The following is a 26,959-nucleotide window of genomic DNA, read 5'->3' on the forward strand; positions in this document are numbered from 1 at the left end:
CGTGCTGCATCATGGCACAGGTTTCAGTACTTTATTCCGAGAAAGTGCCAATCCCGGAAACAAAGGGCAAATCCGCAGTTCCCAATACCAACCATCTACGAGGCCATGATGATCCGTAAAATAGTTAACACCCTCTGGCCCTATGTGGTCGATGCCCACCTTTACATCCGAGGCCCGGCAGACTGCCGATCCAGCTTCCAAGTCTACTCTGTAAGTGGGTGGGGAAATGCAGCAACGATCGATACGAGGGAGACGTTGGGTTGACAACATTCACCGTCGCATCTTGTGCAATCAAAGGCGAACTGCTCATTGGGCGGCCGGCCATGCGATTAAACCCAAACAGCCAACGTCAATCCGCGGGTACAGTTCCAAAATCCACGGCCGTCTGTGCACTAGAAACACGGGCATCCAGACTTGGCCCCTCTCTTCCCGAGACAGCTTACAGAAACTTGCTCTGCTTGACCGTGTACAAGTCGACGTACTCGTCCACGGACATGGAGTCGAGCTTCTTGCTGTTCTGGCTGAGCTCGACGAGCTCCTTGACCCTACTCTCGGCCAGGTGCGGGCCCAGGTGACGCTTGTACTTGGCCAGGATGACGGGCTTGGCCTCGTCGCGGCGCAGACGGTGGCCTAGGGGCGCCTCAACGGCCACCTCGTCCAGGACGGTGCCGTCGTTGAGCTCGACGGTCAGGGCGTTGGAGATGGTCCGGAGCTTGGGGTCGTGGTAGTCCTTGGTGTACTGCGGGTCTTCGACGCACTTGATCTTCTTGCGCAGGGACTCGACGAGCTCAGAGGTGGCAGCCTCGCCGCCGTCGGTGTAGTCGGTGGCCTCGAGGCGGCCGAAGACGAGCATGACGGAGCACATGTACTGGATGCAGTGGTCGCGATCGGCAAAGTTGTCCATGGGCTTGAACTGCTTGTCGATGATGCGGACGCAGGCCTCGTGGGTGCGGCAGGTGACGGCCTTGATGTCCGCGGCCGACTTGCCCATGGCCTTGAGCTGGTGGTGAATCTTTTCCGAGGCCTCGACGGCCGTCTGCGAGTGGAACTCGGCTGTTGCGCGCAGGTTAGTCATTGACACGCAGCTGGACGCGATTCTTTGGTGGGCTTACCAGGGTAGGAGACCTTGAAGAGGACATTCTCCATGACGTAGCTGCCGTAGGGACGCTGAAACTCAAACTTGTTGCCCTTGAAGAGGACGTCGTAGAAGCCCCAGACGGGCGCGGATAAGACGGTGGGGACGCCCTGCTCGCCCTTCATGACCTTGAGGGTCAGGTTGACGGCGCGCTGGCAGGCATCGCCGGCGGCCCACGACTTGCGGGACATTGTGTTTGGGGTGTGGCGGTAGGTGCGCAGGCTCTGTCCGTCGACCCAGGCCTGGGTGACGGCGTCTGCGATTTGCCTCTCGCCGAGGCCGAGCATCTTGGAGACGACAGCGGTGCTGGCGACTTTTACAAGGACGACGTGGTCGAGGCCGACCCTGTTGAACGAGTTGAGCAGGGCCAGGCAGCCCTGGATCTCGTGCGCCTTGATCATGGCCTCGAGGACGTCCTTGACGGTGAAGAGCTTGCCGCCGGCCAGGTTGCCGCCGGCCTTGTTGGTGCGGTTGACCCAGTCGGCGACGGCGAGGATGGCGCCGAGGTTGTCCGAGGGATGGCCCCACTCAGCGGCGAGCCAGCAGTCGTTGAAGTCGAGCCAGCGGATCATGGCGCCGATGTTGAAGGCGCCGTTGACCGGGTCCAGCACGAAGGGGGTGCCGGGCACCCTTGTGCCGTTGGGGACGACGGTGCCGGGGACGACAGGGCCGAGGAGCTTGGCGCACTCCTTGAACCTCAGGCCCTCGAGGCCGCAGCCGAGCGTGTCGAGGAGGATCCATCGCGCCGTGTCGAACTATGCGGTGATGGGTGGCTCAGTCAGCGCTTGTTGTTGGGGGATGATGCTTTTGAAGATTGCGGACAAGGCGGGGTAGCTCCGCCCAACACCCACGATCAAGCACCAGGGGAGGGGAAAAACGTACCGCGAGCTCAGAGTCGATGGGCTTGTTGGCGACATAGTCGGCAATGTCCTTGATCTCGGGGTCGTATTCTCGCGAAGCCATGGCGGACGGCGGCGCACCCGAGTGTCGTGCAGCAGAGGTGCAAAAAGTGCTGGCACAAGAAGGCCGTGGATTTCTTATAGCCGCAACGGAGCGAGTGGCGCCGAGGGAGACCGAGCGGGCCGCGGCGAGGCGAGACGGCGTTGCTGTCTGGCGCAGCTGCCTCGACGCCGTCCGCAAGCTTCGGTTGACGGCAGACATGGCGTGTGCGTGTGCGTGTGCTCTGAGCGCTCCAATTGAAGGGTCCGCGGCCTCTGCTTTCTGGAGCAAGGGTGGGCAATGGGATCAAAGGGGCAGAGGGAAGCTTGAACGAGAGGAAGCTTGTCTCGGCTCAAGGGACCCTTTGATGCCGTAAGCTACGGGCTTCGACTACTCCGTACTGTAGGTGCTTTTTTCTCAACCGATGCATGCCGTCTGCGCGCTTTTCCTCGGCCAAGGGAGCCATTATGTAAGTACGTGCTCTGGTACTCCATGTACTAGGTACTCCATGTAACGGACGAGCGGTAGTTATCAGGTATTACCGGAATCTTGGCCGTCACCGTTTGTCGCCGCGACTTGAAAAAGCTGCGAATAGCTTCATCGTCATATGCGTCCGCGGCTCTATTCACGAGTACATGCGGATCAAACACGCCGGGGCAACGAATTTCAAGAAAGCTTTGGGCGTCGCTAGCGGCCCAGTGTGTCTACTGATCCCAACTGAGCGGATTGATAGGTCATTGTTCGAGGTTACAACCAGTGCAACTCCAACCGCTTCTCAACTTTGGAGATCCGGCAGCCGGCACGTTGCAGCGAGGCTCAAGAATGACTCGAATGAGATACCACCCTCGGCCCCATTGGTCGTGCCCAGGTTGGGTCCAAGAGACGATACCACCAACCGCTCCGCAACCGGCCATGACGGCATTCCCAACCTCGTCAGAAAAGGCTCGGCTCTCGTCCAAGGTCCCGACAGTGTGACGCACCACTCCGGCGTCGTCCATGTAAGCCAGCCACTATCAATCAATCATGATGCCCCCGTGTCCAGCCAGAGATTGCCGTCAATCACGATCCACGTCGCGGCCAGCGTCTCGAGCGCGGTCAGGCCAAGCGCACTCGCACTTTGAGCCAATCGCTCCCTTGCGCCGGCCAGTCGTGGCCAGTCGTTGCCAGTCGAGGCCAGAGCTCGGCCAAGATGCATGGGTTTCGGGGCGCGAGACGCTTTGTTGGGCGCCATGTGCTTGCGACCACAGTACGGCGCACAAGCAGCCAGCACTGCCGCCCGGTGGAACGTTCGTTGTTAGTGCCACGAGAGCAAGACGTTGCGGCCACGTTCTCGAGGCTTTGCCGCGAATCAATGTTCGTCCGTGTCAAGTATGCCGCCCGTCGTTGGCTACCGGTCCCTGGAATCGTGGCTAACCGTCAGGCCGCCCAATCAGGACGCAAAACCCTCCTCGTAGGACTGGCACCGGGCCTAGACCAACGCGTCTCACAAAGCTCTGGGTTAGATGCGCAGCGACTCCATGGTCCCGCAACCGGATCCCTTTGTCCTGTTCAAATTCCGTCGTTGGAGCATCTGAGCATTCATCGGCGCGTACATGGCAGTCATCTCCGTGGAAACGCGTCCGGCCCCCGAACCTTTCCGGTCAGTGCCGGAGGGATGCGCGAGCCTACTGGCGGATCAGCGCCTGTCAACCTTGCCGTGTAGCTCAACGCAGGGGGTTCTCGAGTCCCGTCGAGACGTGGGAGAAACGTCCACTGCCGCGTGTAACTTGGTCCATGGGGCCCTGGTATACAGAGAGCGAGCCTCGCCTCGGACCGTCGACGCCCAACAGCGACTGCACGCGCCTGTTGGGAAGCCGGCACTTGCTTTCGGCCCGCCGCCTCTCGCGCCTGGGGTGCCGGAGGGCGACGGCGCGAGGGGCGAGAGAGCGTCAGCGCAGCGAAAACAAGGTGTGAGACGGGCGCTGGTCGTCGGCGCACGCCTGAAATGGCGGGCCATTGTGCAACCAACGTTCCGTGGCCTCTCGGGGGGCGAAGCCTTGAACAGAGTCGGCGCGGCCCCGTCGCAGTCAGGCCGGAAGGGCTACGTGCATGTATATATAGGCCCCAGCCAAGGCCCCTTCTCCAGAAACTCGCTCACCATCAGTGCCACTGTCCAACCAGAACTTGCTCAATCCTTCTCCTCGACTTACCGGATACCCAAAGCCGTCAATCGTCTGATCCACACACGCCACCTCGAGATACCCATCGACCCCCCCAAGTGCCTACCCGCCATGCAGTATACCACCCTCAAGCTTGCCGTCCTGTCGCTGCTGGCGGCCAACGCCGCAGCCAAGACAATCCGTGTGGACATCAACGGCAAGACCTTCTCGCCAGACAACGTCAAAGCCGACCGGGGAGACATGGTCGAGTTCCACTTCTCCAAATCCAAGCACAGCGTCGTCGCTGGTAACTACGACAAGGCCTGCTCCCCCGTCGGCTCCGGCGGCTTCTACTCGGGCACCGTCCAGGCTAAGGGTGATGAGGTGAGTCGGACCTGACACGGTGGATGCAGGGACCCGATCGGTTGGTGCTAACTCGTCCAAATCAGCCGAGCGTCTTCCGGGTCAACGTAACCACGACCGACCCCATCTTCTTCTACTGCTCCGTCGGCAACCACTGCAAGGATGGCATGGTCGGCGCCGTGAACCCCAGTTCGGACAAGACTGTCGACAAGTTCCGGAGCGCGGCCAAGTCGGCTGGCGGCAACATCAGCCCCGATGCCGCATTTGGCGGCACCCTGGTCAAGCCCAGCGAGGGCACGGCCCCTACCCCGAGCCCCGGCGTGACCGGCGCGGCTGGGCACCTGACGACTTCATTTGGTGCCCTCGGAGCTGCTGCCGCCGCCGCCGCCGCTTTCCTTGCATAATCCATCGCGACGACCAGTAGATGCGCTGCTGGCGCCCAATGTTGAGACCAGCCAAGGACAGCGGCGAAATGTGCATTGGTGTTTCCTGTTTTGACCGGCAATGGTCTGCATCACGGTGGAACTCGCATAAAGTTTGGGATAGTGCGTGGCCCCACGGCAAGATGATTTGTTGATAGAGAGTGTAACAACAAGCGAAGGCATCGAATATTTTGACTGCGAGAATGTGTCCTGCAGGCAATCAGTGCCCCGAATCATTCCGAGCCGCGGTTCGTGACTGTGACGCATCGACGTGTCCGGCTACGGATATTCTAGCACTCGTTGTCGGGCCGCGACGGCGAAGATGCTTCGATTGGCCTCTACTTTCCCTGCCCAACACTGGCAGGCTGGATGATCGGGGTCTGTTGTGCTGGTAAGGAAGGTGGTGCCGCGTCCATGTAGGCCGGGGAGGGGTTGGAGAGAGGTTGAGCACGTGGTGCCGGTGGCCGCGACATGCGCAAATAGAGAAGATGAGCGTAGGCGTCGAGGCCCGTCATGTCTGCGGCGAAGCGATGGACAAGGGGCGGAGGGTGACCATTCATCGAACCATGACAACGAGCCGCGCATCGGGCTCTTGAGTGAGGCAGTGGTTGGGGCGGTTGAGGCGGCAGACGACGAGCACTTGCGCAGGGGACGAGATGCTAGCTGCGATTTGTTACTATGACCAGCACAACGGGCCTCGCAATCGGGACGATGCCGGAGCAGGGGAAGCGAGTCACTAGCAGGCGGGCAAGGACGGAGTCGGCGGCGATAACGAGCAGGCGGGCGGGAGTGATGGGTTTCGGTACATGGCGCATTTCCGGGGCGCAAATATAAGACCGTCTGTCGTCAAGAGTCGGGGAAGTTGGGCGATGCGCAACGCGGGCGAGAGGCAGGCTGATCGACGATGACGGAAGGCCGCTGCAGCTCGGGAGGATCTGAAGAGAAGGAAAAGAGGTCATGCCCTCCCTGATGCCGTGGCGGTGGGACATGAGGCAAAAAGGGGGTCCTGGCGGGGCAAGGGACTTTGTACTCTCAGGCGGTTGCGGCATATGCGAGGTACATGCGCACCTGCCTCCAAAGGCGCCGAGTGCGACGGGATTTTTGGGCGCCTCTGCCGGGCTTGGTGACGTGCAGGGATTCGGGGATGTTGGTGGGCGCGAGGCTGACGATGGCGGCACATGGGCACTCCGTGCGGATACAGGACATTGGGTTGGACACGGACGAGGGTCAAGGGCGAGACGAGGTTGAAAGCCGAGCCAAGAGCCCTGCTTGCACTCATGATTGGCTTGCGTTGCAAATACGGAGTAACCGCCTCGGTATAGCACAGGGCGAGCAGCGGGCTTCCAGAACTGAGCGGTTGGGCGTCTATGTGGTACAGTACACCCACCGTACCAAGCATCGGGTGCCCTTTTTCCCGTCACGCACGCACCGGCATGTCTGGGAGCCCGATGGCCTGAATGGGTGTGGTACTTCGTACTGCGGCTGCACAAGGAAATCACCGACCGAGATGCTACAATACCCGCACGTTCTGCACGATGCCGGGCCATGAGGCAGCAGCAGGAGTCCGAGTTGGTCTGTTTTAGCTCAACGCCTGTTTCCGAGCAAAGTTCCATCCATCCCTGTGGTACTATCCGTAGTACGTACATACTGTAGTGCGTCACTTAAGTAGGTAATTAGCCAGTCAGACGCCGCCAAGCAAGTAGATACCTACGTACCTCAGCTTGCCAGAACATTAGGTAAGGTATCTAAGTAGGTATCTTTTACCACCTACCCGACAGAAGGAACGAGGAAAAGAATCAAGAGGTGGATTAAGGTCTCCGTTCAACTCCCCTCCTCTCGTCCCAAAAGACGGTCCTTTTGTACCCCTCCTTTCCCTTGCTGGCCCCTTGCTGCTGTAATGGTCCTTCTTGCTCCATCACTTACCTACGGATACCTAGTACTAAGGTAGGTATGATACCGGTACTCCGTATAGACTTTGCCAAGGGACCGCGGGAGAGCCAGTAATACCGTACGTACCGAGCTGCGGTACCTCGGTACCGGGCCGAGGCGGTCGAGGCTTCGCCAATCCCTTGTCCCGAACCCTGCTCCCGGTCGCGGATGCCACGTTGGGAAAAGGCTCGGTTGCCAAGCCCTGCCGAAAAGCGGGTCCGATCTCGAGGTCGATGTAGGGATCTTCCGCATCGGTCACATCGTCATCCCCAAATCCCATGTACTTTGTATCCATCTTTGACCTCTGGCCACGCAGACTGGCTCTCGCCGTGTCGTATCATATCGGCGCGCGCAAATTCAAACACGCAGCGCCCTCGACGCGAGCCCGCTAGTGTGGGCCAAAGTTGACAGATAGCAAAATGCTAATGCATTTGCTGGCCGGTCAGCCAGGGGCCCCAGGCCGCCGCCCCCTTTGCGGCCCTGATATGTAGAGCGCTTCGGCCCTCGGGTGGCATTCGCAGCTAGGTACACAGGTGCGAGTTCTGTCAGAGGGCGTCGAAAAGTCTTTGGTGGCACAAGCCCAGCCGTGCCCGCTGCTATATCGACTCGAGCCCTCCTCGCCGTTGACTGGAGTTACTGGAGCCTCGCGCAGCAACACTTTTCTCCACTGCCCAGTAGCCTCCTCTTGGCAATTTTCCTGCTGCCGCCGCCGCCGTGGCTGCCGCTTGTTGTTGTTGTTGTTGTTGTTGCTGCTGCTGTTGCTGCTGTTGCTGCTGCTGCTGCTGCTGCTGTCGTCGTCGTCATCGTCGTCGTCGTCGTTGCCGCTGCCGCTGCCGCTGCCGCTGCCGCTGCCGCTGCCGCTGCCGCCGCCACGACGTCTCATTCTTGATCCCCGTTCCCCAGGAGGCGGGCGGGCTGCTGCAGCAACTGCCACTCCTGCCGCAGCTGCCACCACTCCTGCCGCAACTGCCACTCCTGTTGCAACTGCGAGTACAGTACCTGCTCCTGCCGCAACTCCCCTGCGGCTGCTGGGCGCCAACGGGACGGACGGGCTGCATATAGCGTGTGTGGGACGGACCAGCCAGGCCCTTGTCTCGCTGTTGACGGGATTTTGATGAGACATCGAGAGAAAGCGAGAAACTGGATCCACGTTTCAAATCATCCTCGACAATCCGCCACGGTTCTCGACGCCACGATTTCGATTCGGCCGACGCACCCACACGCCGGGAATCGTTCTCTTGACCCGCACCCGTACCTTTCCACCCCCTATTCTCACCACCCCCGTGCCGCACAGCACTTGGACGCACGTGCGGCCCGGTCCACTGGCCCTGTCCACTGGCCCTGTCCACGGGCCCTAGCTAGGCACGGCTCTTGATCTGACTTGGCCGTTTGGCCTGAATATCAGGGTCCTCTGGCCAGCCTCGAGGAGCCAGCTTCGATCCAGCCAGCCTCGAGCCAGCACCGCTGACGACATCGACTTTTTGCTTGTTAGGCCGGCTGGCCCACCCCCAATACCATTTTTTCCCGCCCTGCTACACACTACACAGGCTTGGCTGGGGGAGAAACAGCCACCATTTCGATTTTGGTGGGCGACTCGGTAGCCTCTGTAGCCTTCGCAGAACCTGTCGTGGCTCCTCACTCTCGCTGCACCCTCGCTGCCCATAGTTGAAGAGTCAAAAGGCCCTCGCCCAAGATTAAGATCCCTCGTCTCCCGGTGGTCGAGCGTGAACAAGGCTGCGCCAATCACCCCGTACGACACATCACTCATGGCTGCGGGCAAGCTGCTCGTGTACCTGCTGAGGCGCGATCTCAGGGTCTCGGACAACCCCATCCTGCACCACCTGGCCGCGTCTCCGGACCACGGCTACACCCACCTCCTCCCCATCTACGTATTCCCCTCGCGCCAGGTCGAAGTCTCGGGCTTCCTCAAGGATGGCCAGCAATCGCCATACCCCCAGGCCCGGAGCCGGGTCGGCGGGTACTGGCGATGCGGCCCCCACCGGGCCAAGTTCGTTGCCCAGTCCGTCTGGGACCTAAAGGACAGCCTGCAACAGCTCGATAGCGACCTCGTCATCCGAGTTGGAGACACCCGGGATGTCCTCAGCCATCTCATGCAGGGCTTACAGGACCAGTCGCCCAAGCTCGCTGCCGTGTGGATGACGGAGGAGCTGCCGTGGGAGGAAAAGGAGGAGCACGAGGCCGTTGCCGCCCTGTGTTCGGAAAACGACGTTGATTTCAAGCTCTGGCCCGACGAGAAGTACTACATAGACGAGTGAGTATCCCCTGCGGCGGCCCCAGCGGTCCTGGTGACGCTAATCCGGCCTCAGTCGCGATACGGGCTTGGCCAAGCCCGCCGACCTGCCCGATGTATTTACGACGTATCGCAAATCCCAGGAGCCCCTGCGCGAGCGACCTCGAAAGGCACTACCGGCCCCCGCCAAAGCTTTGCTGCCTCCGATGCCGGACGAGTCGGCCATACCGCCCCAGCACGGCCCCTTCGAAATCCCCGCGTCTCTCGATGGGCTCGAGGCGCGCCTGCTGCAGCCGCTCGACATCGGCTTGTCCAATCCGCCCAAGGCCTGTGGCGATGCGCAGTCTGGACACACCTTCCAGGGGGGCGAGCGTAGTGCCCACGAGCGCATCTGCCACCTGCTCCGGTCTGGAGCGGTGTCGTCATACAAGGAGACGCGCAACGGGCTCTTGGGAGCCGACTACAGCACCAAGCTGTCGGCCTACCTCGCCCTCGGGTGCATTTCCGCGAGACAGGTGCACGAGGAGCTGCTGAAATTCGAAGACGGCAAGGCAGAGGCGTACCGGGAGGCGGCCGGATACGCCAAAGGGGAGAATGCAGGAACGGCAGGGATACGCTTCGAGCTGCTGTGGCGCGACTACATGCGGTTGTGCACCGCCAAATTCGGCCGCAAGCTGTTCAAGCTGTCGGGCTTCACGCAGGACAAGAGCTACGACACGAAATGGAAGACGGCCGACAAGGCGGTGGCGGTGCGCGGCCAACAGCCCTCGCCAGACAAGGTGTCGCGGCTCATCGAGAGATTCAACGAGGGCACGACGGGCATGGGGCTCATCGACGCCACGCAGCGCGAGCTCTTCCTCACGGGCTACACGTCGAACCGCGCGCGGCAGAACGCGGCCAGCTTCCTCTCCAAGCACCTGAACATTGACTGGCGCTACGGCGCCGAGTGGTACGAGATGCTACTTGTCGACTACGACACGTCGTCCAACTGGGCCAACTGGCAGTACGTGGCCGGCGTTGGCAACGACCCGCGCGGTGATGCACGCATCTTCAACCCTGTCAAGCAGGCCTTTGACTATGACAAGGACGGCGCCTATGTTCGCACGTGGGTGCCGGAGCTCAAGGACTTGGAGAAGCCCGAGAATGTCTTCCAAGCCTGGACCACGAGCAAGGCCGACCTGGAAACGTGCGGCCTCGTCGAGAACGTCATGGTGACAAACCCTCTCAAGCGCATCGACTTCAAGCTGGACCGGAAGCCTCGGAGCACACGCCGGCCGTTCCCGCGCAATCGCGGCCGAGGCGGCGGCGGCAGCAGTGGCGGCCGTCGAGGTGGCAACGGGAGAGGGCAGGGGCCCGGCCAGCCAGACAACTCGACCGAGGAAAGCTTGGATGATGCGGGGCCCAAGGCTAATTCGGAGTCCAAGGACAAGATTCAACATGGCAATGGGGCCGTGGCACCTCCTCACCAGCCCCGGCCCCCAACAGGCCCCAGAGGCAAGTACAGCAACGGTCCGCATGGATACGTCGCCAACGGCGGCTACAATGGCGGCTACACCGGCGGTTACAATGGCGGCTACACCGGCGGTTACAACGGCGGCTGGTACCCAAACTATGGCATGCGGGGACGAGGAGGACAGTACGGATACGGCCGCGGTGCCGGTCGATGGCACGGCCCAAGGACGGGGTATGGATTCAGGGGACATCAACAGCCGTGGCAGCCCATGTACGGGTCAGCCCCGGCCTGCCCCCCGCTCCCGAGTGTACACCCCAGCGCGCATGGATGACCGGGCAGGCCGTGGGAACATGTTTCCGGTTTCAGCGCTGATGAGGCGAGCTTGATTGGGTAAAGTAGCGGTGCGGAGATTGTTGTTGCGATGAAAAGGGAAGAGGGGGGACCCAAATTGAGGAGCGATGATTTGCGAGTTGCACCAGGTTCCTGGCAAGCGCAGTGGTTTGGATATGGACAGACTGAGGGCTATTTGCTTGTTTTCAAATCTGCATGTATTACGGACGCGCCACGGAATCACTTGGGTAGGACGTGAACGGGGGGGTTGGGAGGCAGCATCAGAGGTAGGCTGCACCATGAACACGGGCCTGTATACTTTAGGCGAGTGCAATAATCATGTCACTGTTTACCATGAGGGAGGGAGTCGTACTCGGATTGGTTGGTGGTGATGAGGCGACGAGTGGCGATGCCAAGGCAAGACGCGTGCATAACTGGTGGTATTGCGAGGCCTAATGTAAAGTACATTGCGCATCCGGCGGCTCAGAAGCCGACCTTCTTCTCCTTGTCCTTGATGGGGAAATCACTGCCGGTAAACTTCTTGTATTGGTCGCGGATGCCGTCGGAGATCATTTCGTCCTTGGCCTGCTCGGCGGCCGATTCGTTGCTCTGGTCGCCCTGGCCGAGCACCTTTTCCTGGAACATATCGACGGCTTTTACCGGCGTTAGCGTCTTTCGATGCCTTGCTGTGAGAAGTCGGGGGCAGAAGGGGGGAGGGCGATACCTTTGTCGAGGCCGTCTTCGTCCCTCTCGCCCTGCGCGCCACCGCCGGCGGCGCCGTTGAGCTTGTCCATGAAGCCGCCGCCGGCGGATGATTGGCCGGCTTGATTGTTGTCCTTGTTGTCGCTGCTGCCGCCGCCGGTTGCCTTCTTGAGGAAGTCCATGACGATGCCGTGGGTTCTCGAGTGCTTTCTAGGGCTGGGACTTTGTGTGGAGGTGCTGGAGGCGAGGAAGAAGCGTGCTTGTAAAACAATTGAGGGCAAATGGAGGGGTAGGAGAGGCTGTTTGTTCGCTCGACAGGGATATATGATAGGATTGACGTATTTCGGTAGTGCAAGGACGCTCCTGTCTTGTAACAGGAGTCTGGACTCGGGCAATGATGCAAGGACAGTGCAGCCAAGCAGGAGGGGAGGGTGGGGCGCGGTATTTCTTGGTTGAAACGGCAGCACCTTATCTTCAGTCCTGGTCTTGGACTCTTGGTGCTCCTCTCCACCCGGCTTGAGGAGAACGAGATGGAGCTTAGACATGGCTTCTACACCCAGCATGGGGAAGCGGAGGGGCACAAGTCTTGGAAGCCAGCTGAACGGACGGACTCTCTCCCTCTCAGTAGGCAAGACAACCTGGGTCTCTGTCTTCTTGGACGAGCCAGACAGGCGGTGCTTGGAGGGAGCTGAAATCCCCCCCGCTTTCCCCCTTCCTTTCAGCTGGCGAGGGGTCGAGCCCCTATGACGTCGGGCTGCTCACTCCGTACTCTTTAGTGTTTATTATACGTACAAGCAAGAGGTTGGTTTTGCGGGGCTCTCGGCCAGATCGGGAGATCTAAGACCGTGGGGTTCCGGGGGCGGAGCGGCCGGAGCGGCGAAGCTGCGTCAAGGGTCCAGTTTATGTTCGTCTTTTCACCCTTTTTGCTTGTGATTACTCCGTGTTTGAAAAATGGCGAGATTTTGAAATATCATCTGGCTTGGACCGGTGTACATGTCGGATTGGCACTTCTCTGCATCCCACAGACTACCATGCTCCTCGAGCCAGTCTCAAGACTTGGTTCGGCCAAAACCTGCCTCGGATCCGCCCGCATGACGTACATGGGTGTTGCACTTTGCCTGGGACACTGATTAAACGTGGGATGGGTTGGAGTGGCCTGTCATGCAGCCGCGTTTCTCACATGTCCTACGACACTGACTCCCGCTCACCTGATACCCTACCGCCATGTTGAATATCGATTTCAGTTTGCCTACTAGGACGAATCAAGGGAGCCGAGTAGACACAAAGCCACTCTCCTCTCGAATCATCGTGCTCTTCCATCCTCTCCCTCCTTCATCTCCATCCCTCTCATCCCCCATTTCCCCCCTGCCCCAATCCGCCCCCTTCCACATACACCCACTCTCCCCGCGGCTTCAGGATGGGTGGTGATACAGCATGCGACTTACACACATCATTCGCCTTCCTCCCGTGGCGACGAGAGGGGGAAGAGGAGGAGGTATGACCAAGGCAACGCTCTCTGGCCCCCCTGTCGGGCCAAGGATCTTTGAGCGGCCAGCTTGTGCGGATACTGGAGCTGGGGCAAGCCATCTTTGCGTCCCAGGGCCCAGCAAGTCGCGAGTGGCTGCTTGCAGTGTCGACCTCCCCGGTTGTGAGTTCACATCGGAACGCGGCCGAGCAGGACAACGAAGCTGGGTGGCAAATCGTTGACGTGTTGAGATGGGGGCTTGTGCAGATGGGCAAGCTGGGTCATAGGGGAAAAGCTCTCCATCACCGGCCGTATCGAGCTGCGACGTAGCGACACGGGGACTGCTGCTGGTGCAACCCAAAGTTTCAAATCTACCGCCCGAAGCCTTGCTCTTAGACATGTTGACCGCTGCTGCCTCACCACCTTGAGCAGCGCAGCAGCAGCAACAACACCCATGACTCCCGTCATCAGATCTGCACCGTCGATAGTCGGCTTGGCCCAGTGGCGGTCGCAGGCTCACCCTCAGCGGCATCAACAAGGGAGTGTCAGTACCGACCCGTCACTTTACCCCGGAGCCAGCAGACGCTACAACAAGATGAAGGCCTTGAGGGGAGCAGCGTCGAGGCACTCGCCAGAGATACGACACGTCCTCATCCCCCCTTTGTGACGGCGGCAGGGGCACCTCGTCCCCTCGACTGGTGCTGTCCGTGTACGTACTGACTGGCACACGCTGGCATGGATTCTTTCAGTCACTCGCTCTCATACCCGCTGCGGCCTATATCGCCTGGCAGAGGTATTCAACTACTGCCAGTCCTACCTATCAAGAGCGCCGGCCCCTGTGCCGTCTCGGCCGGCCCTGTAAAACCATGACGCCATGTCCATCCAAGTATTCCCACGTGAAGAGAGCCTAAGAGGACGGAAGCAGAGGAAAGAGATGGAGGAATAGCATGGCGAAAAGCCAAGCTCTACATGGGCATGGGCATGGGCATGGAAGGCGGCGCCCAGGGCCGTCACTGGCTCCTGATGCTCCGCTCACCCGAAGCTGCCACTGCGACGTGGCATCACACTGTAGCTGCGCCGTGGAGGAGCATCTGCAACAGCCTGGACTACGCGCTCGACATCAGTGCCGACCGCCCCTTTGACGCACCGGAGGTTGTCGAGCGCCACCGTGTTGCCGCCGGGCTGGACGCGGCCGCGGCCGAGGAACTCGGCACGGCTGTCCGGAGCGTGGAGCCCCGGTCCTGCCGCGGCTGGGCGGTCGAGGTCTTGAGGAAGCTTCAGGATAGGCTCCTGGTCCTCGACGTCTGGGTTGAGCGGCGAGGCCATGGCTGGACCGGCGATGGCGGCCTGGAAGAGATCTCGGCGCCCAACACCCCTTTTCCCGGATGAGGAGGAGAGATGAAGCGGAGCTATCTCGAGTCCCGGGCCTCCCTCCGCGCACGTGAAAGCACTCGACCGATCCCCCCTCCCAGTTGCTTGGCAGACAAGCGGGAGGGCAACGAGGGGAAGACGCGGGACGGGAGAAGGCCCACCGAGACCCAAGCGAGGACCCAGAGAGAGGAGAGGAGAGGCTCGCGGGATTTAAGCAGGCCCCGATGCCCCGGCGGGAGGGCTAAAGGGGGAAGCAAGCGTGCAGGCGTCTTGTATGTAGCAGGACATGGTTGATTGGGGGCAGACGCAATGCCATGCCGCCTATATGGCCTGTGCTTTTTCCCACGTTTCACTGCGCGAACTGGGTTTTTGTTTGCTGCTCCGTCTTCCCTCTCCTCCACCCAGCCTCGTCCTGTCACCACCACGCCCTATGGACGATACGCCTCTGTCCTGTCCAGGCGTCCAATCATTTATTCGGGAACCCAAGGCTTGTTGCGGCTACTTGCAACGAGGCACCGGCAGCCCCGAGGCCTCCCAGCTCTCTCGTCTCTCTCTCTACGCGGCCGCCTTCAACCGGACCAGGCTTTTGGTGCCAGATCGAACCGCCATTTGGCCTTGATCGGTGGCTTTCAAGCTCTACCCTGCTCGCCTGCCTGCCTCCCTACCCTTGTTGTTGGCCGCCGTTCCTCTCCCTCCCCCCTCCCTCTATAGATGGCGACTTGCGAAGCAGCTTCCAGGCACCATCATGAACAGCACCGCGTCCCGCGGCAAAACCGAGACTGACGACGCACCGCTCCGGGCGCCATGGCGACGCCGGCCTGCAACCGCGATCCGCACCTGTCGGGCGAGCAGCCGGCCTATGTCGTCAAGCCAAGCGCGCGCCACACGCACACCGTCATCCTGCTGCACGACGTGGCCTCGAGCGGCAACATGTTTGGCCGCGACCTGCTGAGGGCCGGCCGGACCTCGTCGGGCAAGACGCTCGACCACCTCTTCCCGGGCGTCCGCTTCGTCTTCCCCACCGCCCAGCGCCGCCCCTGCTGCGCCCTCGGCCAGCTCAAGGTCGGCCTGTGGTTTGACATGGCCCGCTTCCAGGAGCCGAGCTTCCGCCAGGATCTGCAGCGCGAGAGCCTCTGCGTCTCTGCCCGCCAGATTGTCGTCCTCTTGCGCTGGGAGATGAGGCTGGTGCCCGCCACCAACATCCTCATCGGCGGCCTGGGCCAGGGCTGTGCCATGTCGCTCGTTGTCCTCCTGAGCCTGGGCTTCCGGCTCGGCGGCGTCATCGGTATGAGCGGCTACCTGCCTTTTCAGTTTGAGCTGCAGATGAACACGGCCGAGGACTCTTCGACTGACGACGACGACGACGACGACGACTACGATGACGAAGACGACGACGACGACTATTATGACGACGACGACGACGACGACGAAGAGTATGAAGATGACGATGGCCGCGAGAATGGCAGCAACGGCGCCCTGGAGCCGCAGGACCCCGTTGTGCGAGCCCAGATCTTCGAGAGGACGCTGCTGCAAATCAAAAACGCAGACTCCCCGACCAAAGAAAAGACCTCATGCGGCACGCCCATCTTCCTGGGCCACGGCGCCGACGACACGGCCGTCCCGTGCGAGCTGGGCGAGCAGGCTGCCGGGGCCATGAGGTCCGTCGAATACCAGGTGGAGTGGAGGTGTTACCCCGGGCTTGGGCACGGATACCACGTCCCGGGCGAGATGGACGATATTGTCGACTTTGTGCGGTCCAAGGTTGGGCTGGAGCCACGCGCCTAGCATCAGGGGAGGTCGTCTCCTACAGCATGCAGGCGTTGGCACGACGCTGCATGCTAGGATTTCTCCCATGTATTGCATCGGCCGGATAATTGGAAGAAGAATGGAGGAGCGGGGGTCTCTAGGTTGAAACTTCCGTCAGTATACACATGGTTCATGGCAGAGCACATTTCGGGAACCCCCTCGTCGCTCCTTTACACCGCCAAGCACCTCGGCTCGGGGAGGCTGCGCGTCAGCACCTCGAGATGTTCCTGGGTTTCAGGATTGCTCATGATGCAGATATCTCGCGCCTGCACAAGGCATTGGAGTCGTGGACCGCGGTCAAGTTTGCCACCGCCTTTGCGGAAAGTTACTGGGCCGAGTCGCAGGCCACCAGGGGCTTGAATCGACGGGGCTCTGAGCCCACGGTATCTCTCTTGTCCTAGAAGAATGAGATCACTTGCCAGCAGCTTCACTCGAAGGTTTTCAAACGCTGGAATTGCCGTCGGTCTGCAGGGGCGAGGATGACGTGCCATGCTAACAAGTTTCATCACATGCCGTGGTGCCGAGGTCGGTCGTGGCACAAGTGATGCCAACAAGCATCAGCCCCGGCCCCCAAGTGACCTCGGCTGGGTGTTATGATGTCGGCATGAAAGAAGTATCAGGAGAGATTGTGTTGGGCTCGTTTTTCAGTAGCCCCACGAAATGAATGGCATGAAGCCATTCGCGAGCCGAGATTGACCAGAGCGGTGGCAGCCCTCGTCATCAGCAGGTTTTCGTCTTCCTTGTGTGCTTCACAGCTTCGTCGAGCATGCCTGATAAGAGCGTGTGATGCGTACGGCCGAGGTTCTTTGCAACGCGTAGCGAAGAATCCCGGCACGAAGCAACACTTTGCTGTCGTTGGGACCGGAACGGGGATGCTAGATATCTAGAGGTCAGGCCATATGCAATGTGCGCCGCAGAGAAACGGGTTTTCATTCCCTCGTACCGCCCTATCCGCGGCAAAACCTGACCTGCTTGGGCCTCGACGGCCCGTCGCGCCGTGGCCCAACGGCAAGCAGCCGGTAGTCTCATAGGTCGCTGTGCCAAGCATGACGAGACCATTTGTGCGACGCTCCCTTGATGCACCGGCTCGGGCTCGCCGGAGTCTCCGTCTCCCTGCACTGCGGGTTTCCTGGCCGCCCCGCTTCCTTGGCCATTCCCATGGCTTCGTCGGCGTTGGTTCTGCCATGAGGTGATGGCGAGCGCTCGCTTCCATGTCTGCCGGTAAGCACGAGTCCCCGGCTGGTCTCCTTGGACACGAGGTTCCGCAAACAAACTTTGTCGCATCGGGGTTGACGGAAATGACCAACAGCGGGCAACATGCTGCGAGCATCGATCATTCTGATATGGAGAGCGAAGTGAATAGCAATCCGAAACAAACTGGTGTGTCTACGTAACATGATCGCACCATCGACGAGCCTTGTCCGATAGATTGTAGTTGATCCCACCCGGATCCTCTAATCATGTTGAAATGGCCACTTCGTACCCTAACTAGTTGCTTAGCTACTAGCGACATTCTACGGAAGCTCCCCATTCGCTCAAGATATAAGAGCTAGAAGATGGGCTGCAAGGCCCTTGCGGTGGTCCCTCCCTCCCCGACTGATTGGGCCTAAAGCGGCGGCGTGGGTTATGGTAAAGGTGCCTGTGGATTGACTCGAGGCGTCTATAATCAAGCCATCTATATACAATCAAGTCGGCAGACGTGCCATGTCTCCTAGATTTATGACTGAAAGAAGGAGCGCCAAAAGTCGATTGCGGAGGGTATCAAGAAGCAGTCGCTGTTAGCCGGGTTATCATGTTCATGATAACAAAGGCAGATAGAATGTTTGCCAGGTAAATGTATATAGACTCATTATCGTCAGTTGTAGACAGTGTGAAAGGCCTCTAGTGAGTTGATACAACTAACTAGTCCCTATGCTGTTTACTATCAAGATAGAGAAGAAAGAAAGAAAGAAAGAGAATCTACTACATGAGAGCACAATAGCATTTTATAGCTTCGAGCCAATGGAAGGTTCTAGAAGCTAGGCGGCGCAGCCGCCGTTAAAGCGGCTTGCCCGTTACATTACCTCCTCCCTTCCAACGTTTCCTCTTCCGGGGTCGTGGCAATCTGTGGCAAGATGACTTGAGAAGGTGACACTCCTTTATGCTTCTTCCATTGCTTCCATGCATCGGTGTGTCGAATAGTAGTAAGGGGTTCCCACGTAGGCTGCGAGTAATCATGCCATTTTACGAGCACCTTCTTATGCGTACCTTCCATTCTTTCATCCAGAATTCTTTCAACAAGGTACATCTTTTCGCCGTCCACCAGCACCGGTGGGGCACTCTCTTGATCGAGTTTCTGCGAAGGCAATGGGTCTCCGGGGACTGGCCGGAGTAGGTCGACGTGAAAGACTGGATGGATGCGCCCAGGCACATCCAACCTGTAGGCATGTGGGCTAACTTCCGCGAGCACTTGATATTTGGCATGTAGCCAATCGAGCTTCTTGCAGGGTCGCGATGTTTTGACATTTCTCAAGTTGAGGTATACCCAATCCCCAGGCTCGTATCTCGGTGCGGCTGTCCTGTGCTTGTTGGCTTGCGCTTGCTGTATTTCCTGGGCCATAGCTATCGCTGCTTGCGCAAACTCCGTGGCGTCCTGTAGTCTCTGAATAAAATCCTCCGCTGTCGCTTCCCCCTGCGTCGTGTCTTCCGTTCTTCGATGCTCAACTAATTGGATTGGCTCGTTGTGGTAGCCGTGCATGAAGAAGAACGGACTCAGTCCGGTGGAGGTTGCTTCCTCTCGTTAATAGTCGCCATCGCGATTGGAAGCAAGTCTAACCAGTTCTCCTGCAGATAATTCGTCCATATCCGAAGAATCCTCTCTACCTCTTGGTTCATTCGTTCTGTTGCACCGTCGGTTTGTGGATGGTACGCCGTCGACAACCGCTGCTCGATCCCTAGCATCTGACAGAAACTTTTCCACATACCACTGACAAACTGGGGACCCCGATCACTGGTTATAGCCGTTGGGATGCCATGGACAGGGTAGTGTCGTTCGAAGAGTCTTCTTGCAACCGCTTCTGTGGAAATATCGTTCAATCCTTCGAGTTCGACGCCTTTGGTGAGTCGGTCCGTGACCACCATGCAGTTCGTCGCGCCATCTTTCCCCGACGGTGGGAGGTCAGTAATAAAGTCAATGGTAATTTCGCTCCATATGCGTTGCGGAATAGGGAGCGGCTTTAGGAGTCCTTTCTTTGTATCCCTCCAGATGGTGTTTCGTCCGCAAACCTCGCAGTTGCGCACAAACCGACGTACATCGCTAGCGGCACCCGGCCAGAAGAAGCGTCTCGACAGAGTCGAGTACGTGAGGTCCCTTCCAGGATGTCCGGTGATATGAGAGTCGTGAGTTTCCTGGATGATCTTTGTACGTAGCGGCTCCGAACCGGGTATCCAGACGCGTTCTCTAAAGCACAGCAGGCCTCTATTGTCTAATGAGCATTCTGAAATGCTGACAACCTTCTCCTTCTGTAAGTCTGTTGGCACACTCTTCGCTCCATCTGCTACCAGCTTCGTGAGTTCTTGATAAAGCTTGTCTTCTTGCCGTGCGGCGTGCCACAGCTGCTGTAACTCCTCATCTTCAAATATCCTGATCTCTTTTCCGAAGTTGATTTCCTGGGCACCCTCGGTGTTGGTAGACAATGTCGATATTGGGACCCTTCTAAGGTGATCATTTTGGAATAGCCTCATAATGCGTCCCTTTAGTCGTTCATCGGAGTAGTTGGCCGGCATATCCTGGTCCCGTCGAGAGAGTGCGTCAGGCAATCCGCCCTTGCGGCCCGGCCTCCATTCGAGCTCGAATTGGAACCTGGACAGGAACTCCGACCACCGCACTTGTCTCTCTGTCAACCTCCTTTCCGAGTAGAAGTACCTCAGGTTCTTGTGGTCCGTTAGGATCTTGAAGTGCTCTACTGCCCGTAGCTCTGGTTCCCACTGCTCCAAACATCTGAGAATGGCGAGTAGCTCCTTGTCATGGATAGCGTAGTTCGCTTCGGCTGCCGAATGTTTCTTCGAGAAGTATGCGACAGGTCGTACCAGTCCATCCTTATCATCTCTCTGCAAGAGCACGCCTCCCGACGCGAATCCTGAAGCGTCTGCTTCCACGATAGTCTCCCTTTCTGGATGGAAGTGTGCAAGGATCGGGGCCGTGATCAACAAGTCCTTGAGCTTCTCGAAGGCTTCTTCGCACAATTCATCCCAACGGAATGGCACGTCCTTCTTCGTTAGCCGCGTTAGCGGCTCCGCTATCACCGAGAACTCTGGCATAAACATCCTGTAGAAGTTCGCGAATCCAATAAAACTCCTCACGGACTTAACATTCGTCGGGTTGCCCATTCCTTCACAGCCTCAACCTTCTCAGGGTCGACTCGGATCCCACACTCCGCCTCGATGATAAACCCAAGGTATTTCACAGCCTTGACTTCGAATTCACTCTTGTTGATATCCAGTTGCAGCCCGGCGTCCATCAGTCGTTGGAGGACCTTGCCGACCTTGTCGCGGTGGTCTTGCAGGCTTCCAGAGGAGAAGATCAGGACATCGTCGATATATGCTGACACAAAATCGTCTAGGTAATCCTGGAGCGCGCTGTTAATGTACCGCTGAAAGGCTGCTGGTGCGCCTGTCAGGCCGAATGGAACTACCAGCCATTCGAAGGATCCATAGCGCGTTCTGAAAGTTGTCTTTTCCTCGTCGCCGGGGGCGACCCTGATCTTATGGAACGCTGCTATAACATCTACCTTGGTGAACCACCTTGCCTTGGCTATCGTTCGCAAGGTCTCGCTCAGTAAGGGCAAGGGATAGCGGTCCTCTTCGTTATATGGTTCAAACCTCTGTAATCCACGCAGAAGCGGATGCCTCCGCCGGGCTTCTTCACCATAAGGACTGGTGCCGCGGCTGGCGAGCTGCTGACTCTAATAAATCCCTTGTCGAGTAGTTCTGTGAGAGTCTTCCGTAGTACCAATAGCTCCTCGCGGGACATGCTGTAAAGCGGTCCCCAGGGTAGGGCTTCTCTCGGCCATGCTCGTCTTTCAGCACTTCGATCTTCAGGTCCACACCTGGCCGATGAGGGGGCAGCTGGTCGGCCAGTTGCTGAGAGAAAGCTCGAGACCACTTGTGGTACTGTGGTGGCAGCTTCTCCATTACGTCAGTCTTCGGTTTCGGTCTTAGGGCCTTGTCAATATCCGCCATCGTGACCGAGTGAACTCCAATGCCGCCTTTGCGTTTGTCACGGCGTGCTTCTGCTAAAAGGTTGCGGCCATGACATTAGAGACATCTAGCTGTGGAGGCTGGTAACGTCGTCGGTCTCGTACTTGAACTCCATTGGACCCGATCTCGAGATATCCTTCCTTCGCATGGATGTGAACATCCTGGTCTTCCATCCATCGTTTACCCAGGATCATATCCCAGTTCAGATCGTCGATGACGTACATGAAAACACGATGCTGCTGATGTCCATCGAGGTCGATCGACACATACGTGATCTTGTCGATTTTGACCTCCTTGCCGTCTCCCGCTGCATTCTCCAAGATGCGCGGCTGGACGCGTATATGTGGCAACTGGAGAGAGTGAAATGTGCGCTTGCTAACCGCGCCGTAGCAGAGGCAGCCATAGTCGACAAGAGATGGCACGAAGTCTGTGCCGTTCACCCTGACGTCTGCTATGAACGGTTCTCCGTCCATTTTGCTTTTCCGCTCACATCCCATTCTCTCACAGCCGCCGCGTGTCCCTAGTCTGAATCTTCATCGTTATGAGAAGAAGTATCGTCTTCGGCGACCTCGGCTTTAGTGACCGCTGGTCGTGACGGGGTCACGGCATTGACCTGAGTGCGTCGGGTCGTGTTTGCGGGTCGGATAGGCGCAGCCAATGGACAGCGCTCGATTCTGCAGTTGTCTCTTCCACAACGGAGGCAACGCCCTTCACGGTAACGGGCGTCCATCTCGGCCTGGTCGACCCACTTGGCACGCTTGCCCAACAGCGCTTGGTCTTCTGGTCGCTTGGATTGGTAACCATATGTGTTCTTATCACTGCGGGTGCGCGCAGCGTTCACTTTCGCGGATGCTTGTAGAGTTGGTTCCCATTCCATCATATCCTCTCGTCTAACTTCGGTTTTCTGGCCAGGCTGTTTCTGGGCAGCCTGGCCTCCATGATTCTGGTGGTTGTCATAGTTGTCCGAACTCTTTGTGTTGCCTCGAGGCCTTTTCCACTGACCCAACAATTCCATCTGGCTGCTCAGCGAATCGCACCTCCTCGCCAGCCCAACATAGCTGCTGATGGCAGAGGGTCAGAGCCTATGAGGGCTGCTTTCATTTTATCGTTTAGTGCCTCCTGGAGGTAGGAAATCTTGCTGTCATCTGGCCAATACTTGGCGTTGGCATTGGCGATCTCCTCTCAAAGCGGGGTAAAAGGACGTGAACGGTTCATTCTCTCCTTGCTTAATCGAATGCAGGTTGCGTGTAGCTCTCTGCTTGCGATCCCTCTCCCGTACAGCAATTCGAGGCGGTTGAGTAGTTCAGCAACATTGAACGTTTTCTTCTCGGTTTGCATCTCCACAAATGTGGTCACGTTGTCTTTAGCCTTGCCTTCTAGGCTCATGAAGATGTACATAAAGTGGCCTTCTGCATCTCCAAGGGCTTCTTTGTCGACTCGTAGCTTTCCTTCGGTTTCTAGTTTCCAGCTTCGCCACTGGGCCTTGTCGCCGCCGAATTTCGGTATGTCTCGTAATTTGGGGCGCTTGGTTGGGTGAGGGTTGTGAGTGGCGACCACACGAGTGTCCTCAATGGGGACAGCCGGGGTGACAGATGGCGTTGGCTCTAGGAGTTCAGACGAACGGGCTTGCTGGTGTTGTTGGAGTTCCAGGGCAATAAAACGTTCTTCAAACTGGGTGTTTCTTCGGGAACTCTCTTCTCTCAGACTTCGTATCTCGGCAACCAGGGCGCTGAGGACGTCCGGCTGCATGTTGTTGTTATCTTCGGCCATCGCGACTTCGCTGAACGCTAATAGTTCGACGGGACTCAGTTTGGTGTCTTCAGTGTCTTCGGTGTCTTCGGTGTCTTCAGTGTCTTCGGTGTCTTCAGTGTCTTCAATGTCTTCAGTGATCTTGATAGTATGTGAAAGGCCTCTAGTGAGTTGATACAACTAACTAGTCCCTATGCTGTTTACTATCAAGATAGAGAAGAAAGAAAGAAAGAAAGAGAATCTACTACATGAGAGCACAATAGCATTTTATAGCTTCGAGCCAATGGAAGGTTCTAGAAGCTAGGCGGCGCAGCCGCCGTTAAAGCGGCTTGCCCGTTACAGACAGCACCTTAGGCTAGAGATGCATATATTGTCCACAGGTCAAAAGAAGCAATATAAAGACCAAGGGACGACGTACGATGACGCCATATGCCTGCTCTATACTTTTCCGCTCCACGAACCACCACTATGCTTGGGCAAGGGCAATTAAGAGCGCTACTGGGTACTGTAGGGCTCGTGCAGTGGCTCATCGGTCGTAAACTTCTTGAACCTGACTCTCGCTAGAGTTGAGCCTGGTTGGTGCCATCAGTGGCCAATGCATATATATAATCGATATATTCAGTAACAGGAGGAGTAGCGTAGCGCCACTGCCACATCTTCATTTGTTTCAGAGATAAAGGGATAAGCAGGGAAGCAGAACTCTACGACATCCTCCCAAGCAGAAGTATAGACTACGGTTTTTTAAGGAGCATTAGGCAAGATAGTAGCCTCCTGATAACAGGGCAGGCGACTCTGAAAAGAACCCTCAAAGAGTCGCTAACGTTGCTTACTGGCAGGGTCATCAAGCTTCGCGATAACAGACGGCATAGGGCAAGGGAAGAAACTCCGCCTCATTGAGTCAACAGCAAAGTCATGTGAGTCTCACTCCCTACAGGCAAGTCGGCCAAAGCTAAGAGGGGTAGACAGACAGTGACGCATGCATATGATCGGTCCTGTCGCCCTCCAAGTGCTTCAAGGAACCCCAGCGAATATTAACAACCCGAGGGATAGGCTATAACTTGTCGTATTGGCCAAAGAGTCGGCAGACAGAGCCTCTTGGGCTATGAGACATGACCCGGACAAAAGATTCGCATCTCAGGACTAGGAACCTAGTCTTAGGTTGGTCCGCCCTTCTGCAGTCTTAACCTTCTTGCCGGGCCGTTTACCATGGGACAACTAAGCACGGCTGTCCTAATACAGAAACTCCACAGGGCGAGCAAAGAAACCATCAAGATGTCAGCAGACACTAAAGCCCGAAAACCCCGGCATGCATCTGAGCTTACAACGAGCTGCGAGCCATCCGCTGCACATCAGCTGCCGCACGACCGGCAGCAGCGTAGCTCGGCAGGAGGTGACATGATAGTACTACGCCATGTGCTATGCGTGACATGGATGAAAGCCGGCTTCACGATCTATCACAATGTTGGGACCAGGGTTGCGATTGGACCGATCAAGCATGCTGTAATGCGGGACATGGGCACGTATCGCGCACCCACGGATGACGCTCGTGCTTTGTGTACTGTACATATGTATGTATGAAGTATATTAGCACTCACTAAAACTTCGTGTACAGCCACTTTGAGATGTCAGATTGGGTAAAGGCCATTGCAGCTAGGAGTTCACCTCGGCTCGGCACCTCTGGGCCCCCGACGGTGACGAGACGCACCTCGTGAAACCAACCGCACGGCAGAAGAAACAAGGGGTTGCGAGACTGCAACCAATCAAGCCTTCTCGTTTTATCTGCGATCATCCATCATCTGCAGTGTGTTCACGACGGCGCCCACCGGCCGGATTTCAAGGCTCTTCGTGACCGGCTTGGGCGCCTCAAACACCTCTGCGAGCTCCTGCAGCGTGCGGTCCTTGGTCTCGTGGAAGTACAAGTACGTGAAGACGGCGTCGAAGAGATCACAGAAGACAAATGCGACATTGAAGTAGTTAGCCAGTCTTGTCAAGGCCGGGCTGCTGCAGTACAGGACGACGGTGGAAGCCAGGCACCCGGCAGGATGGCGCGCGTTGACGCCAGCTGCGTCTCAGCATATACATGGACTGTAGCGGAGTCAAGCTAAGGGTATCTGTCATGAGGAGGGCCCTCAGGGAGCTGAGCTCAGGATGGAATTGATGCCGGTGAGAGGTATAATATAGGGTATATAGTTAGACTAGGTCTACTAGCAAGCAGTTTAAATAGATAGTTAGCCGCTATAAGTGGAAGGGGGGTCTAGGAGGTCCTTCTTAAAGGAAAGTCGAATTATAGGTATATGATATTATATATCATTCGCCCTTAAGGCTTGACCTTTAGCCGTTAAGCTCCTTATATTAATAACTTAATAGGTATTTAAAGCATTTTATCTTCTATATTAACTTAAATATACTACTTAACGCTAAGCGTAAGCAGAAGCCTACTAGAGAAGATAGTATAAGCAATATTAACTTTATATAATATAGAGGCTATTCTTAGAGTAGGGAGATAAACTAGCCGCTATCTTAAAGTAACCTCTCCGTAACTATAACCTATAATAACTATAGTATCCTTAAAAACGAGAAGCTTATTGCTTTTATAGAGATAAAGGCAGACTAAGAAAAGGCTTAAGTGCGCCTATATAACGAGTTCGATAACTAGGAGGCTATTTTAATATACCTTTATAATACCTACTTACCCTCAAGCGTATAATAGTTATAGTGCTTTATTAAAAAGCATTATAACCTCTGTTGAGGAGAGTGGGCATAAGAGGCCAGAGTCATGCTTAGTGGACCTAATAGTTATGCACAAGGGAGCCTGCCTGACCAACATGACTCCCCTAGTCCAAGGGCATGATGTGGGCCTGACTTAAGTACAGGAACATCCCAATGCCCTCTTTTGGCTAGCTATTTGTGGTCACTGTACCTATATAAGCCCCCGCCTTGTCCCAATAGATCAAGACATGCATCATCAAGTTCACCTTTCTATATCCCTATTTCTTCCACTGTGCTCTCAAGCCTCTGCTTGAGAACTTCTATATCTAGGTAACGTATAGTATAAAGGCAAGCAATAATAATTTTAAGAGCTATCTGCTTAATAGAATAAACTATCTATTTAAGCTCGTTAAAGCGATAAAAGGCATATTAGGTAATTAAGAACGAGATTTTATTAACAACTAAATATAGGACGAATTTTTAACCACGCGTACCTAATCTAGCCCTAGCTATAACCACCTAGGAGAGCTCTATATAACTGCATCTTAAATAGGGGCTTAATCTTATTGCCAGGGAATACCGCTACGCCTTGAAAGCGATACCAAGTATGTCTCGCCCTTGGCTAGAATAGATCGGAGAGTGCGGCGAGAACTATTCTGTGTCCTAGCGACTAGGGATTTCTTGCCGCCATACGATCTACTGCAATTGGAAGCAGGCGAGCTCTTAAGGAGGTGGGATGTCCACCCACGGTGGCATCTATAGGGGCCTTCTTCACGGGACCCTTACCGCCGAATCCTAGATCCCAGGATCACAAAGAGCCTCCACGGACGACCTAAAAATACTGTATAGCCTATTCCTACGAGTGTGGTGGTTAACCAAGCGGGTAGCCGACGCCGAAAGAGTCAGATAGTGGCGGGCAAGAAGACGGCCATCCTCAGGTCGGGCAAGACGACAGGCGT

The 26,959-nt window shown here is 57.1% G+C and overlaps 8 protein-coding genes across 8 annotated transcripts; 4 read left to right on the plus strand and 4 right to left on the minus strand.

The window, feature by feature from the left end:
- Positions 1-439: 439 nt before the first annotated feature.
- Positions 440-2,098, minus strand: HRG_04659 (mmgE/PrpD family domain-containing protein; the record flags this gene model as incomplete). Its single annotated transcript, XM_044863130.1, has 3 exons — positions 440-1,053; positions 1,113-1,890; positions 2,018-2,098. The coding sequence occupies 3 exons, from the start codon at positions 2,096-2,098 to the stop codon at positions 440-442; spliced, it is 1,473 nt and encodes a 490-aa protein (XP_044721744.1).
- A 2,246-nt stretch (positions 2,099-4,344) lies between these two features.
- Positions 4,345-4,979, plus strand: HRG_04660 (uncharacterized protein; the record flags this gene model as incomplete). The annotated part of the gene is made up of 2 exons (XM_044863131.1): positions 4,345-4,596; positions 4,662-4,979. The coding sequence occupies 2 exons, from the start codon at positions 4,345-4,347 to the stop codon at positions 4,977-4,979; spliced, it is 570 nt and encodes a 189-aa protein (XP_044721745.1).
- Positions 4,980-8,692: 3,713 nt separating this feature from the next.
- HRG_04661 (FAD binding domain of DNA photolyase) lies at positions 8,693-10,961 on the plus strand (the record flags this gene model as incomplete). Its single annotated transcript, XM_044863132.1, has 3 exons — positions 8,693-9,198; positions 9,254-10,777; positions 10,856-10,961. The coding sequence occupies 3 exons, from the start codon at positions 8,693-8,695 to the stop codon at positions 10,959-10,961; spliced, it is 2,136 nt and encodes a 711-aa protein (XP_044721746.1).
- Positions 10,962-11,443: 482 nt separating this feature from the next.
- On the minus strand, positions 11,444-11,844 carry HRG_04662 (uncharacterized protein; the record flags this gene model as incomplete). Its single annotated transcript, XM_044863133.1, has 2 exons — positions 11,444-11,613; positions 11,685-11,844. The coding sequence occupies 2 exons, from the start codon at positions 11,842-11,844 to the stop codon at positions 11,444-11,446; spliced, it is 330 nt and encodes a 109-aa protein (XP_044721747.1).
- A 2,252-nt stretch (positions 11,845-14,096) lies between these two features.
- Positions 14,097-14,516, plus strand: HRG_04663 (uncharacterized protein; the record flags this gene model as incomplete). The annotated part of the gene is made up of 1 exon (XM_044863134.1): positions 14,097-14,516. One exon carries the CDS (start codon positions 14,097-14,099, stop codon positions 14,514-14,516), a length of 420 nt encoding a protein of 139 aa, XP_044721748.1.
- A 786-nt stretch (positions 14,517-15,302) lies between these two features.
- On the plus strand, positions 15,303-16,283 carry HRG_04664 (phospholipase/Carboxylesterase domain-containing protein; the record flags this gene model as incomplete). Its single annotated transcript, XM_044863135.1, has 1 exon — positions 15,303-16,283. The coding sequence occupies one exon, from the start codon at positions 15,303-15,305 to the stop codon at positions 16,281-16,283; it is 981 nt and encodes a 326-aa protein (XP_044721749.1).
- Positions 16,284-19,083: 2,800 nt separating this feature from the next.
- Positions 19,084-21,213, minus strand: HRG_04665 (reverse transcriptase (RNA-dependent DNA polymerase) domain-containing protein; the record flags this gene model as incomplete). The annotated part of the gene is made up of 6 exons (XM_044863136.1): positions 19,084-19,127; positions 19,268-19,542; positions 19,588-19,743; positions 19,882-20,581; positions 20,770-21,096; positions 21,165-21,213. The coding sequence occupies 6 exons, from the start codon at positions 21,211-21,213 to the stop codon at positions 19,084-19,086; spliced, it is 1,551 nt and encodes a 516-aa protein (XP_044721750.1).
- Positions 21,214-21,577: 364 nt separating this feature from the next.
- On the minus strand, positions 21,578-22,015 carry HRG_04666 (uncharacterized protein; the record flags this gene model as incomplete). The annotated part of the gene is made up of 1 exon (XM_044863137.1): positions 21,578-22,015. One exon carries the CDS (start codon positions 22,013-22,015, stop codon positions 21,578-21,580), a length of 438 nt encoding a protein of 145 aa, XP_044721751.1.
- Between the last annotated feature and the right edge of the window lie 4,944 nt (positions 22,016-26,959).

Source organism: Hirsutella rhossiliensis, assembly GCF_020360975.1.
Source record: "Hirsutella rhossiliensis strain HR02 chromosome Unknown scaffold00004, whole genome shotgun sequence".
Classification (NCBI taxonomy): Eukaryota; Fungi; Ascomycota; class Sordariomycetes; order Hypocreales; family Ophiocordycipitaceae; genus Hirsutella; species Hirsutella rhossiliensis.